Below are 15,394 nucleotides of genomic sequence, written 5' to 3' on the forward strand. Positions count from 1 at the left end.
GGCTCTGTTTAAGAGCCGGGCTGCCCGAGCGCTACCGGCTTTGGGCAGCCCCCGTGCCTCCAGACCCTGTGCCGCCGGAGCCCGGGAGGGGAAGTGGCCGGCTGTGGTCCGGAGGCAAGGGGGCTGCCTGAAGCCCATAGTGCTCGGGCAGCTCGGCTCTTAAACAGAGCCGAAGAGCCAGGGGAGGAGCAGAGCCGCCATTTTCCCGGACATGTTCGGCTTTTTGGCAATTCCCCCCGGACGGGGGTTTGACTGCCGAAAAGCCGGACATGTCCGGGAAAAAGAGGACATATGGTAACCCTACTCTGTTGCTTTTGATAGAGAACGTTTCTCAGTGAGCAGTACTAAACCTTTGAAGGAGGCCTAGGGGTTTTGGTTTTATGTAAGATGTTGTCTTTATTGGGGTTTGGTGGTTTGGTTGGTTTTTGTTTCTCTTCCCTCTTCCCCCGCCCCCCCCCCCAGAAAAATGCAAAAACAGTATTATTCAATGTCCCCTAGGACTGTTATGCAAGCAATCTCTCTGAAACACCACCACCAGTCTGATTAATTTGTGATGGTATTCTGTATTGTATTGCGTTAGCATACTGCTAATCACTGCAAGATGGTATCTGCTCTGAACAGTGTACATCTGTGGTAGTGCCTCTGCTATGCCAGATACACAACAAGATATGGCCTGTGACACACATTACAACCTCATGCATTTATCTGTGGAGACCATTTTGTGTTAAGTGCATGAATGGCCTATGTACCACTGTGAGCTAGGGGCTGTATGTAACTCACAAGGGGAGAGGGGGAAGGTTGCCACAGCTCCCCCAGGAACTAAGAACAGTAGGGGATGATTAAGGTGAAGCACTTAAGTAATAAATATTTCCAGGGAGGTACCTCCCCCTGGGGCGGCTTGTATACTGGTTCTGATTTTTTTTTTCCAGCAACCAACAGACAAAGAAAGGGCTTTTGATATAAAAAGTCTGTTTTAAACTGACTCAGGGCCTTCTCTCTGATCCAACAAATGGGTAACCATTGGAAAGATTTTGGCCTCCTGGGACCCATAAGACTGATGGGTGACTCCTGGTAAGCTTTTAGCATGTGTATAGTACCTGTAATTGGTTATTAACATGTTTTCTCTGTTTTTTCCTTAAGAATAAAGGAGCTTGCTTAGAAAGAGCTGTATGGTCACTTGCAACTGTTCACTGCCCTCAGAGAGAAAGCAAAGCACAAACGCTGGCCTTTAGACAGAAGGGCTTGCTGAGGATACCACAATGTAAGGCAGGGAGCTGTGCAGTCTTAAAAAAAAAAAAACCCAGTCAGGAGAGCAAAAGATGCAGGTCTCTTACCAAAGGTGGTGATGGCTGGGAGCCAGAAACCTTAAGCGGGTGTCTTCAAGGGAGGACTGCAGGGAAATACAGATCTAGTTACGCTGAAACATAACCCCTGCCCCAAGGAGCTCACAGACAAGCAGACAGAGGTCAGGAAAGGGGAGGACTTCCAGATGGGAAGTTGGTACAAATCAACAAAAATGTATATAGAGAGCACTGTGGAAGTGGGCTTTTAAGAGGAACTTAAAAATAGAGGCAGGGGTAGGGATTTTACAGATGAGTACAGAGGGACTGAAAACTCTCCTTCTCCTCGCTTGTCCCCCAAGAAAAAAACAACAAAATTCCTTTGTTTGCTGCTAGCTAGTTGGTAAATACAAAATCAAACAGTTAGAGAATATGTCTCAGCCAGTCCTTCTGCTCTACACTCTCTATAAGCCAGCTGCTCTGTTCAATCCTCTTATATACTGGTATTGGTTAAAATGTCTGCTCCATAGATTAGATACTGACTTTGTTTTTTTCTCCGTGCCTTCCTATGTTTCATGGGGAAAAGAGTGTGTGTGGGGGGAAGTGTTCTTCACACTACAGCAACCATTTTTAATACTGATGAAACAATATTTGGTCCAATCCAAGGCAGATATTATGAGGTAATTCATTTGGTAGCCGAAACCAGACCTGAATTTTTGCAGTTAACTGGCAGGAGGGTCTACTAAGCCACTGAACAGGAAGTTGATGTGTTTGTATTTTGGGCTTTGGCTCATCTGCACTTCTCACTTGTAACACACAGTGGTTTGCTGTGCTTGCGCTGTGCCTTAACCACACCTGCTGAATACAGAACCTGGTTACCCTCCAGTGAAAATCCTGATTACAGGGCTGCAAAACACTAGAAGCTAAATTCTGCTGTCTGTGCAAATCTGGAGTAATTCCAGTGGCTTCAGATTTATACTGATGCAGCTGAGATCAGAATTTAGCCCTCTACTGCTGCCAGGGGGGAAAAGAATGGCTATCAGACTGTATCCATGGAAACCCTGCTCCTGCAATAACGGGCAGAATGGCAAATCAATTTCTATTCTTCAAAATGAAACAAATTTAACACTGTTATAGAGCATCTGTCCTCTGAGAGAGCATCTTTGTTGATAACTGTACGTCTAAAAATCTTTCCTGGTAAATATGCTGGTGAAATCCTTCTCTCCCCCTGTTTCTGACAAAGCTCTGATTTTACACACAGTAAAGATCAGTGAAAAAGTCAGATGCAGACAGTACAGTGATACAGAGCCAAGTCCGGAAGCCATAATGTTTAATGAAGAAGAAAATTGTTTAATTTAGCATCTAGCCCTAGTGTCTGGGCACATGGTGACTAACATTCAAATGCATTAGTAAAGGCAGTGGCCCATCACCTTACTCTCCATCTTCTCTTGTTACATGGTACCATATGTCTCTAGCAGTAAATTTGTACCTGATGATGATACATTTTGTCTGAGTAGGGTGTGTTTTATTCTGTCAGATGAGATTTTAGAATCTGCTTCTTACATGCAAACAGAGCAGCTCAATTTGTAAATCCATAAGTATCAGAAAAGGGTGCATTTCTGTTGAATGCCATTCTTCTTGTCAATATTGGAGCACAGATCCATTATTTTAGATCACCTGTTTCCCTGTTCCATGCTACCATCAATGAGGGCTCTCAAGCAAAAGAACTGTCATTTTAAGCAGGGGGCTATTGCTGGCATGGCATTCTCTGTGAGTGGGGCTCCTCTCTCCCCGTCTCTCCTGGTAATGAATGTGGCTAACATATCCATACTGATTTTGTTAGATCTCTCAGCCATGTTGGATACTGCTGTCATCCACAAGATTCAGTTTACTCAGTTGTGGAATCATATGGAAATAGAGGGGAAGACCCTTCAGTAGTTAGTTACTACTTGCTTCTGAGAGTTCCCAAAAGACATTAGGGCTTGACCCAAACTCTAGTGAAAACAGTGGAATGCACAGACTTCAATGGGCTTTGAAGGGGTAACTACACTCTTTCCCCGCTCCAGGGCTCTCAGGTGCATTTCTACAGGGTTCCATCTTTTTCTTTCCACCTGTTAAATATGTAGCTACAGCCACTAGGGATGATGATGATGATGATATATTTTAGCCCACAGCATTGCCAATATCTAGGTGAGACTCAAATCTACATCCCCTTTCTGTCAAACCCAAATATTGCATCTCTGATTTTCCTGTGCCTTTGGGGGGGGGGTGTGCAGGGGAGCCAACTGCCTAGTTTAGGGTAGACAGGATGGAAGTGAAGATGATAGGTAAGGGAAAGCACTAGAGTTGGCCATGAATATGCCTTCTATTGGAGATGTATATCTGATCTTTACAATAACTCTCAGCTGTATCTGGGTCGTATTATACCCATTGCCGCTTCTCGGTTGCTAGATGACAGCTATGGCCTCAACTGTACTGTCTTCTTTTATCTACGTTTGGCCAAGATGCACGGCCATTCCTCTTTGATATGGACCTTGTCTCAATCATCTCTTCCTTTCTAATCCTAAAGCTAGATTATTGCAACGCACTCTCTTTAGTGCTATCACTGAAATGCACCCAAACGTGTCAGACGATACATGATGCAAGGGGTCAGCATTTTAATGAGATGAGCTATTATGAGCACTTATAAGTGCTTGGCACTCTGCCCTATCTACCTCTTCACTTAAGAGGGCAGTTCAAAATATCTGTTAAGATCTATGAATCCCAAAATGAATGTGGGCCCAGTCTGAGAGCTTCTCTCTCTATCTCTGTCCAGTCGTGGTGGCATAATCTGTTCTTGCTGTCAGTTCCTGGGGTGTGGTCTCCAGGGAGAACTCCCCTCCAGGAGAAAGCCATCCCAGCAGCTCCTCCTGTTCAAACTGAGGGATTCCTGCTTTAGAACCTCCAATGCCAGGGTATTCTCAGAGAAAGGCCTAAATGTCTAGAACCTGCCTGCTCTCGTGACCCATTGGAACCCAAATTTAGAGTGCCATGTAAGGTTGTGTCTATTCACTGCCCCACAAACTGTTTTAATACTTTTTGTCAATCTCTTGCCAAGTATTTCTTACGAGTAACTTTCACTGGTGCACAACTATATTCTACATCTCAAAACAAGGATGTTAAACCATTCCATTCCTGCATTAGGTGCAGACCTATTGTGCTGGGAATTACTGGTCATGTTCCACTGATGTGTAACTTACAAATGGGATTTGCAAATTCACACCATGAATTGAAGGGGAGGGGGAGACTGAAGAGGATCTGGAGCTGTTTCTCCCAGTTGCAATGCTCCTTGCCAAAGTCATCAGGCTTCAGTGGCTGCGAGGTGAGGGTGAGAAGGAGAGCAGCTGGTACAGGAAGGTGAAGAATGGTGGTCCTGTGCGGTTGGAGAATTCAGGAAGAGTGCTAGCTGTGTATTTGGTCTCACATGGCTGAGGAGAAAGCATGTGCCAGTTTGGCGAGAGGGAGGAGCAATGGGGTCATTTGTCATTGGGGAAACTGGAACATGTGGAGGTCAGGGTACTTGAGATCTTCAGCTACAAGCACATCACAACCAGGTTTGAACATCTCCGTCCCTGTTGGATGCATGGCAGCTTCCCTTCCCTTCCACCCCTCCTGCAGGACAGGGTGTAAGATTATCGGTAGGAAGCCTGCACTGATGCTGCCAGTGCAGCGTTTGTTCTGTGGCTAAACCAAGGACCTCAGTCTCTGACTGTCACTACAGAGCCTTTCCCAAGCATGCCATTTTAAAATAGTGAGATCATCGCAGCCTTAGAGCTTTTGTCATGTGTAAATTCTCTAGGTTTAAGCAATCCTGCCCAGAGCAGGTATATTTTCTTATTGTTGTATTTCTCTGTAGCATTAGAGCAGGTGCCCCATGTATTTTCTGCCCTTCTCCGACACCCACCTTCATCAATATGGTAGAGATATTCAGTCATCTTCCAAAATATTAAAATCCAAAATGAACCCACAAGCCATCTGTTAAAGTGGGCTCAAAAACGACCAGAGAAGATGAATCCAGATGGGAAAACTCCATGTTACACAGTTAATAGCTACCACCACCGCTATTCTAACATCCATGTTAAATACCATTTTAATAGTTGTGTAAATTCATTTTCAGTAAGAGTGTAATAACAATGAAGGAGGCTGTAGCAAAATGATTCCCTGAAATGATGCTTTTGAGCACACAACCCACAAATATGTAAATTCCATCAACATTTTAAATTGGTAAAATGTGTGTACTATTCATTTTTACTTTGTTAGACAAATCTTCTGTCACAAACTAGCATATCCCTTTTGCAAAGAGCAAATATTAACACCTCTTTGGGGCATGTGCTGTGGCATATGAACACTATTATAATCCCTAACACTGCAGGTATCCACACTGACAAGTGGTGGCATATAGCAGCTGCCATTTGATATGATGCAGCAGAAAATGCCCTGAGACCAATAATGTCTACTTGCAGTATATCTCATACCGTGTTATGATACAATATATTACCACTTCTGACAGTTACATCAGCTATAATTCTGCCCTCCCTTTCTAGCAGACAGTGATTGTTTCCTGCATCAGAAATAGAATTTCTTTCAACCGTCCAAGCTTGAGAACTAATGGATCTGCATAGCAGAGCCTTATGAATGAATTTCAACTATAAAGTAGAAACAACACGCAAACGTATATATTGGTCCACTGATCTAACGCTAGGCAGATGTGGCCAGCATTGGGGACTTATCTGTAATAACTGTGACTGCTAATCTTTCCTTTTTTATTATGAATTTTTAATTTCTATATTATGAATCTCACAGCAGCAGCTAGTTCCAAGAGCTACAATCTGTTCTTTCATGGCAAGGTGCAAGCTGAAATGATGGGAACTATAGTGGAAAAAGAAGCCATCTTGGATTGTCATTACAAGTACAATAGCAGAGAGCATAACACTTTGCTGCTGATGAGGTGAGCTAATCAATACAGGATATTTTTTTACTTTTTGGGTTTTGGAGTGACGATGGTAGGTTCATAGTTAGGATTCTTTACATAACTGATTTTAGCCCCCTTCGGAATCCAGTCACACTGGCCTCAAAATCAGCAGTTTTAGCACTGGACCTGAAGTAAAAATTTACTACAAAATGTAAAAATAATTGGAGAAAAGGGTTTCCTGAATTATGACACACTGAAATTAGAGCTGCTCACAAGAGTACCAAAAACACCTTTTTCTAAATCCATTTGAAGCAAAAAATATAAAGCAGCAGGGGTTAAAAAGCACCTTCATGTACTAGATTAAGATCTAGTTCCCATCACCAAAATGTTGTAGAATAAAGCATACTTTCAGAAGTTATTAACTAGCAATCATAGTCACAGAGTACATCAAATGACTGCTGTAAACTAGGTTTTCACAATATGGAGAGGGGGAAAATTTTTGGCCCTTTTCTTTGCTGAGAGCTTTCAAAAGGTGCTCCCCTCTGGCTACTGTTGGGATGCTTGTCAAAATGGTAGCAAGGAGCGGCTGAGCTTCCAAAGGCCTTGGAGGGGTAGGAACTCAACAAGCCTAGGGCTCGTACATGGAGGAGCACTCTCCCTTCCTTGCCTTCTCTACTTGACAAACCACTTGGGGTTAAGCAGAGGGGACTCATGCTGCTGTGAGCTACAGAATGCTTGCCTGCTGCAGAAACCAAAGAAGTGCTAGGGTTACTTCAGTTCCTTCTCCTGCAGCACTGAGCTTCTCCTTTGCTCCTCCTCCTTGCCCTCTTGTCTCTCTGCAGCCCTCTTCCACACACTGCACAGGCTCTGAAGGTTCCCGGGAGACACCCTCCCCCCGCCCCATACATAAACCCTGTAAAAGGGTGCTGCAAGGCATAGATTGTGCAGTCCTAACAAGCATCATAAAGCTCTTCAGAAGGTCAGTGCCAGGCAGCGCCTGCTCCGATGCACACCTCCTCGGGTCCCTAGGAGACAGGTTCTCTCCTAAGGGTCTTAAGAGTATTGCACATTTAGTGAGGTCCCCCTTTACTGACCTGAAGAAGGCAATCCCTCTCCAAAACTTCCTTCCCTCCCCAGGCCCATTTTATAGCTATTTAAAAAACTAAGGAATACTCTCTCAAATTGTCATTACTGAGGAGTTCAGGTTGCAGGAGACAGTAAGCTATTCAAGACAGGGACTGTCTCTTCTGCTGGTACAGCACCTACCACGATGGGGCCCTTTCTCATTTGGCCCCTAAGCCCTGCTGTTCTAAATATGATAAATAATCTGTGGTTTGAGGGCATGTTACTTTTCAAGGACATTAGAGTTAAATAAAAGTTAGAAACTCAGAAAATGCAGTTAAGGTTCCACTTGCAAGCAAGATATCCAGACTACCTTAACTTCTTGTAGTGATGCGGGGGTGGGCGGATTCTGCAAAGAAAGCTGTATTATCAGTATTGGAGGGAACTTTTGTAAAATCTAGCATTATGTGATGGATGCAGTTCTCTGTAAACTTACTATATGGCAGCCATGTTTTGACATCCAGTATCAAATATGTCAGTTTCTGCAGTTGTGATCAGGAATGTTCCTAAATTATCTGTATGTTCTGGAAAATTGCTAGGTAAATGTGTGCAACAATCCCTGTGAAATACTCACTAATACCCATATTACACTGTTTTAACAACCCAATGTACACCTATAATACAGTCTACAATTAGGCATTATTGATTTTGATGGAGTTACGTGAGAGTGAATGTGATTTAACTGAATGAAGAATCAGACCCAGTTTCTTCACCTTTGCATGGAGCTCTCATTCATGTCCATAAACTTGACACTTACCTAAAGCAATATATGGCCCTTGGCTTCAGGAGTCTGTGCAATTTTAACTCTATTTCCTTTCTTCTTATTTTGTCTATATCTATAAAGCAGATGTTAAGAACCTGATCAAACTGTGAGGAGCACAAAGTACTCGGTAGAACCAGGTGTAGTGGGCCTTAATTCTGTTTAAAGGGAATGGCTAACATTTCATTTTTTCACATTTTATTTCAATCTTCTCTACAAGAACTTACCTTGTTACACTGGTGTCATTGATGGTTCTTGCCAGTCACTGCTCTGTCTGTGGTAGTCAGCTCTGGGTTATTAGGAAGAGTTGCTCCTTCAGAAAGTCCTTGGTAGTATTCTTCTGTGTAACTGCATGAGGTTGTGCTGCACTGCTTAGATTCATTACTTTGCAACGGTTTGTCCAGTGAACTGTTTGAGCAGGCTTGTGAAAAATCATTGGGTACAGCCGAGCAAACGGAGTTGAAGAGAGGTAAAAACGTTGGCCTACTAAGGGGTGTCATGCTGTTAGAGTCACTTGGTCTTGGTTCAAATCTGAAGTCTTTTATGTAAGAGAGGGCTTGATTATTTAGCTGGGCGTATTCAAAATTTATCTTACTCCTGGTGACCTGACTCATATGATCTAGGATATTTGTTCTGTGTTTCTGATCTTTAGAGCAAATTAATTCCTTATTTTGTTTCAACTGATATGGATTACTGGCTTTGAGGCTTGTCTCATAATTATCTTGGTTTGTGTGAGGGAGACCAGGGTATTCTAAACTCTGGGTGATACAGTTGCATTCATTTTGCAACAATATTTTGTTTTTGTATTGAGACATCTTACAAATTATGTTGTTCATTTCATTCCCGATGCATTTGTCTTCCAGATGTTTGTTTTCATAGCTGATTTTTAAGGATGCAACTTGAGTAACACAACGTTCCAGAAGCTGCACTATAGTAGTGTCGCTTTCCCTTTGTGTGGGGCTGATGTAGCTTTGAAAATGTCTCAGAGTAAGAGGCTGCATTGGCTTGTCGCAGGAAATAGACAAGGAATGATATATTGTTTTATTGCCATCTGCTGTCTCTAGGGAATCCATTGGGGAAGTTGCTGCAGTCATATAAGAATAACAGGATTCTACTTCCTGGCTATCATTTAACAAAGGATTTTGAGAGCTCTGGCAAGCAGGCTCCATGTTCAGGTCGCCTTTTAATGGGGCTTTATCTCCAGGTCCCTTGCATTCTCCTAAAACTGGCATCTTCTCTTTTTCAGACAAACAGGTCCCTAAAGTGTCTCCAATAGCTTGTGATCTTGGCACAGTACCTGATGTGCTGTTGGCTTCCTGAAGCCCAGACACAGCACATGAGTCCTCAGGGCAGTTTCCTTCGCTTACCTGAGAATCCCCATTAGCTGTGTGAGGCCACAAAACCTCCCTTTGGTCTTTTTCAGCCACACCCCCTAAACACGTCTGGGCCATGTCATTGTCATCAGCCAAAGAAGACTTTGGATTAGAAATATCAGTTTCTCCCTTGGTTTGTTTTTCCTCCTCAGCTGCTATGTGCTCACTCTGGCATGGACTGGGACTACAGGCGACCAATGGATCGCCACTTTTTTCCAGCTGTAATTCGGGACTCCTAATCGGGTCTGTGGGGGAAACCAACCCTGGGTTTTTTCGTAGCCAGTTTATTATCCCCATGGTCAGTGAAAGTTCAGTATCACAGAGCTTTAACAAGCATTCCTTACCTTTCCATGTGCTGTGAAGAAACCCCTGGCTAATGATGTCAACAGCTGGCTGTGAAGCCATATTCTCCTCCGCTCCCACATGAAAGCTGTAAATTGACAAAGGGATTTCAATGGCCTGTTCTGAAATGCTTTCTGATATACACAGCTCATCGTCTAGGACTGGGCTTATTTTGGCTTCATTAGGATCATAGAATAGTTCATAAAGGGCATCGCCACTGTAACTGTCTCTTGGAAATCTACCTGGAACCCCAGGAGTCTGAGCCTCCTTCGTTTCATCATCCTGCCCAGGAGAGAATGAATCATAATATCCTTCATCGCTGGTGGAGGTGGATTCTTGGTGGTCACTTTTTGGTGTCCCTGTATCTACAGAGCTTTCTTTGGAACTGTCAGGATCTTTATCAGGTGACACCAGCAGGTCAGTCATTGAAGCAGCAGCTTCACGTTTAGTCTTTCCCAAGTCAGGACTGGGTACTTTCAACAACCTCCTATCAAATAACGTGCTCTGATGTAATCGCACTGACTTGTTGATGTTGTCCCAAAATTTCGCAAAGTCAGCTGCTTCGTTTTGGGCAGGGGATGCCAGCTGTTCCACCCCCCCTTGAAAAGACCCCAGGGCAGGGCTCTCTTTGTGCTTGGATCGCCTCACCAGCACTTCTTTGCTGCTCTCCAGCTCCAAATGAGCAGAGCTCTCATCTGCAAAGATTTCCCCACATCCAGTGAGAGAGTCAAAGCTCTTCAGAGAAGCGACATCTTCACACAGAGCATTGCAGTAGTCATAGGAGGAGTCAGACTGCATTTCGCTGTCGGAGAGGTCTTGTGCCAAGCAGTCAGCTGCAAAGGTTTCTCTGGGTTTGAAAAGATACTTCCCAAGCCTGCCTGACAGCTCGCTCTTCCATGCTGGAGAAGGCAGCCTCTTGCCCTTCTCAACTAGCAGCGTTAGGCTCTCTGGTTTATTTTTTTTCATGTGAAATATATCCCTGAGCCCTTTTTTAGACCTCTTAAGGGAAATCCTCTTCCTAGGAATGCTTTTTGCTACAGCTGGTACAAAAGGCATTTGTGGCACAAAGTTTCTATAATCTATCATCTGCTGACTGCTGCAAGTGGACTGGCTTGGGCTGACCACGGACTCTTTCTTACCACTGGAATTCAGGGTGCTCCCCACCCCAGAAAAGCTGATGCTATTGACAAGTCGCCCTTTACTTCTTCCTGGAGCTGAAGAGCCCTCCTTGTAAGCTTTATCACTGTGGCTGCATTGTTCTGTTTTGTCTACCCCTATCACACAGTCATGGGTTTTACTCTTTCTTACCAGTTTGTAGGAAGACCCAGATGGCGCTAAGATGTTTTCACTAGCCCCGCTCCTTGTTGTTGTATTAGAAAATCGGTCATTTTTCTGTGTGGCCAAACTTGATGGTTGGACCACTTTGCTTTTGCTCCCCTCAACTGCTACCCTTTTGTCTTTTTCTAGATCATTCTTGTCTGTAGGAATCACATCCACCAGTGGCGCTTTCTCAGAAGTCAGTTGCAAATTTGATTTTATGAAGGTCTTTCCTCTCCTTAGCTCCATACTGCTTCATCACATTTGTTTCTGTAGAGGAAACAGCAGAACAAAATCTTAGAATCTGGCTAGCAGTGTGCTTTCAGCTAACAAAGGACCCATATGGATTTGGGGTATGTTTCCCAAACAACTAGAACCCCATTAGAATTTGTATATTTTGAAGAAAATCTAGAGAAATGGACGGGAGGAAATCAGCAATATTAGAACTGATTTTATTTCTTGCGAGAGACTTCAGTCAATAACTCATGCTGTTGTTTGAAAAAGAGTTCAAGTGAAACACAGGGAGTGTTGCTTGTAAGGTTTGCAAAGGTCTGAAAGAATCAGCAGGGAGAACAGGTCACTCTAGGTTGGTGGCTAGTTGGCCTGATTGCCTTTGAAACTGTCAAGCTGCTGAGCTTTCAGATACAGGATCACTGGAGAACAATGAGGATCAGTGGATACCCAAGGAACTTTTATGCCAAAGGCCTGCTTTGGGGAGATGATTGTTCATTAACTTATGCCTTTGATTAGGTCAAGGGATGAGGAAGATCCCAAGTGGGGAAAGCTCTGGGGATGTAAAATATAACACAAGAGATTTTCATTTTACATGGAAAATCTCTGCAAATCCCTGCCTGTACATCGTGAACTGGTCCTTTGCTTGGAATGCATGCTGAAACTGGATTACTGTTCTTGCTTCTGCTGAAGTGTGTGAAAGGGACATGCTCACCACTAGCACCACCTACTGGTTGGGCGGGAGTATGGCAGGTTGTTTTCCTATCGGGTGTCCCCTTTTATTACCACGGCTCTGCGCTGCAGTGGTCTGTCCTTCCAGTGACGCTGCCCTCCGGCCAGGTCACATTCGCAAGTCTGTGCCTTTTGGGATATGTATAAAGAGTCCAGCAGTGGGAGGAGGGGTCTTTTTGCAATTAAGCAGGAGGCCTCAGGACTCCCCTCCATCTTGGGTTGAGATCTCACAGCCCAGATCCTTTTATCATCAGAGTAGGCTTGGACAGGTCACTACAGTCAGGCCTCAGGCAGCAAGAGCTCCTAGGTTGCTCCTTCTCAGGAGCCCAGCACGTAGGTCAGCTCATCTGCCTGCTTTTGAGCTGCTCTGCTTGCCTTTTAAAGCTCCTTCTCCAGCCTGTGCAGGCATAGCAGGTGCAGTGGGGTGCGGCAACTTGGGTGCAGAGCAGGTCTGCTTTTCCAGTGGGGGATTTGTACACCCTATCACAGAGTGCAATCTATAATTTTTCGTAGTGCTACTTTTATTATAAAAAATCAAAAGTAGCTTTTATAAAAGGCACCACTAAATATCACTGGACAGTTGGATTGGCTTGACAGACATTTTTAAGTGTACAATGACCAACTATAGTACATAGATGCATTGGCAAAACATATGCACATTGTACATTGGTTACTTTTAAATGCACATGCATTGCATAGTTCATTACAAACTTGGGGTCTACACCTGTATGCTACAGTGTTCAGTACAGTTGATGTTTTCATGCAGTAGATAAACACTTAACTAAAATACTCATAAAAATATTATGCCATAGTCAACTTTCCTGGAATTATTTCATAAATAGACAGCACTTGTTTCTCCTCCTCCCTACACCTGTGTAAATCAGGAGTAAAGCAATGGGATTATAGCTGCATAATTCAGAACAGAATCAAACTCCTCATGCAAGCTCTCATGCAAACGAAATTCTTATTGGACAAAAAGAGTGGCCCAGATTTTTATTCAGAGGCCTGTTCTTTAAAAAAAAAAAATCCCTTCAGATCTGCACTGAATTAAACCTCCGTTTAGAATTAAATTCTCTAGTTCTGCATCATTTACATATACACTAAAACTAAAATCATCTGGGCCCTGAAAGTCAGCAATAATTGACAATGAATTACTGCACATTAAAAGACGCATTAGCAGCACAGTGTTGCATCCAACACTCGTTGATAAACCATGCACAGCTACACTAGCAGAATAAATAACTGCCAGTGTTTCAAAGGAGATGTATAAACATGGGACCAGCCTCGGATCCAGCTCTTTTGCACCCAGTACAAGTCAGGAAGGGTGGTTTTTAAACCAGCTTTTTATGCATCCTCCCACCAATCGTGAGCTTGGCACAATCTGAAGACATAACTTGGAGCAGTCTTAGGGCTCCTCTAAATTGTAGCAACTGCCCATGGCCTCTAAGAGGCGGTTCTGTCAGCTAAATCTGACCATCCTCCCACAATGGACAGGTAGATGTGGAGGAGCACATGGCTCGGACAGAGACATACCTTAGGGGAGGATCTATTCTCTATGTCCTAGTAAGGAGGAGAGGATGGAAGGTGATGAAATAAAGGTAAGATCTGATGAGAAACAGTCAAATGAAAAAAAAGTCCCATTCAATTACATCCCGTAATGGCAGAGGGCTAAAAAGTGACAAGTTTAAGTCTAAATATAATAAGATGGGTAAACTTGAGTGCCTCCTATTGAATGAGAATATTGATGTAAGAAGCATCACAGAAACTTGGTGGAATGAGGATAATCAATGGGACACAGTAATTGCAAGGTACAAAATATATCGGAAGGACAGAACAGGTCGTGGAGTGGCACTATATATGTGAAAGAAAGCGTAGAGTCAAATGAAGTAAAAATCTTAAATGAATCAATCTGTACCATAGAATCTCTATGGATAGTAATTCCATGCTTGAATAATAAGAATGTAGCAGTAGGGATGTACTACCGACCACCTGACCAGGACAGTGATAGTGATTGTGATATGCTCAGGGAGATTAGAGAGGCTATTAAAATAAAAGACACAATAATAATGGGGGATTTCAACTATCCCCATATTGACTGGGTACGTGTCACCTCAGGATGGGATGCAGAGATAAAGTTTCTTGACACCTTAAATGACTGCTTCTTGGAGCAGCCAGTCCTGGAACCTACAAGGGGGAAGGGAATCTTCAGGTAGCCAGATCCATGGCTATCCAGTGGCATAAAGCAATTTTTAGTGGAGGCTCTGGTATGGCCTATAATCAGCACATTTATAACACAGGGGAAGGCAGGAAATAGTGGCAAACTTTAGGGTGGTGTGTGACTGTATATATGCACAGTCTGTACAATACGGCATACATGATGGTGTGGTGATAGATAAAGGTTTTATCAGCATGATTTTGATGTAGCCATGTTACTCATAGATGGAAATGTGAGTTCTTCAGATCTGTGATGAATGCTAATAAATACTTTTCTACCTCACTACACCATTGCATATTCGTACATGTCACTGATGCTACAGAAAAGTTACTTTATAAATGTTTTAGGAAAAGGTTATTGGGATGTTTTTGCATCCTGTCCTTAATTCTTTATTAACAGAATCCCAGATCCTTTATTTTGCCTGGGATTGATGACAAGCTAAGCAACCTGGGTCATTCTGCTTGTCATTTGGGTCATTTGGCATAATACTAGCCCTGAAAAAAGAAGAACAGGAGTATTTGTGGCACCTTAGAGACTAACAAATTTATTAGAGCATAAGCTTTCGTGGACTACAGCCCACTTCTTCGGATGCATCCGAAGAAGTGGGCTGTAGTCCACGAAAGCTTATGCTCTAATAAATTTGTTAGTCTCTAAGGTGCCACAAATACTCCTGTTCTTCTTTTTTCAGGGCTAGTATTATGCCAAATGACCCAAATGACAAGCAGAATGACCCAGGTTGCTTAGCTTGTCATCAATCCCAGGCAAAATAAAGGATCTGGGATTCTGTTAATAAAGAATTAAGGACAGGATGCAAAAACATCCCAATAACCTTTTCCTAAAACATTTATAAAGTAACTTTTCTGTAGCATCAGTGACATGTACGAATATGCAATGGTGTAGTGAGGTAGAAAAGTATTTATTAGCATTCATCACAGATCTGAAGAACTCACATTTCCATCTATGAGTANCATATGCATATGCATCCAAAGAAGTGGGCTGTAGTCCACGAAAGCTTATGCTCTAATAAATTTGTTAGTCTCTAAGGTGCCACAAATACTCCTGTTCTTCTTT

At 43.2% G+C, this 15,394-nt stretch overlaps 1 protein-coding gene across 1 annotated transcript in view; it reads right to left on the bottom strand.

Moving 5' to 3' along the window:
- AMER3 (APC membrane recruitment protein 3) overlaps positions 1-15,394 on the bottom strand; it is a 54,126-nt gene that overhangs the window by 33,444 nt on the left and 5,288 nt on the right. The window contains exon 2 of the mRNA XM_034782515.1: positions 8,341-11,415. Within this exon, the coding sequence (XP_034638406.1) occupies positions 8,356-11,394 (3,039 nt within the window). The 5' untranslated portion in view covers positions 11,395-11,415 and the 3' untranslated portion in view covers positions 8,341-8,355. The remainder of the gene's footprint in view (positions 1-8,340; positions 11,416-15,394) is intronic.

This window comes from Trachemys scripta, chromosome 9 (assembly GCF_013100865.1).
Source record: "Trachemys scripta elegans isolate TJP31775 chromosome 9, CAS_Tse_1.0, whole genome shotgun sequence".
Classification (NCBI taxonomy): domain Eukaryota; kingdom Metazoa; phylum Chordata; order Testudines; family Emydidae; genus Trachemys; species Trachemys scripta.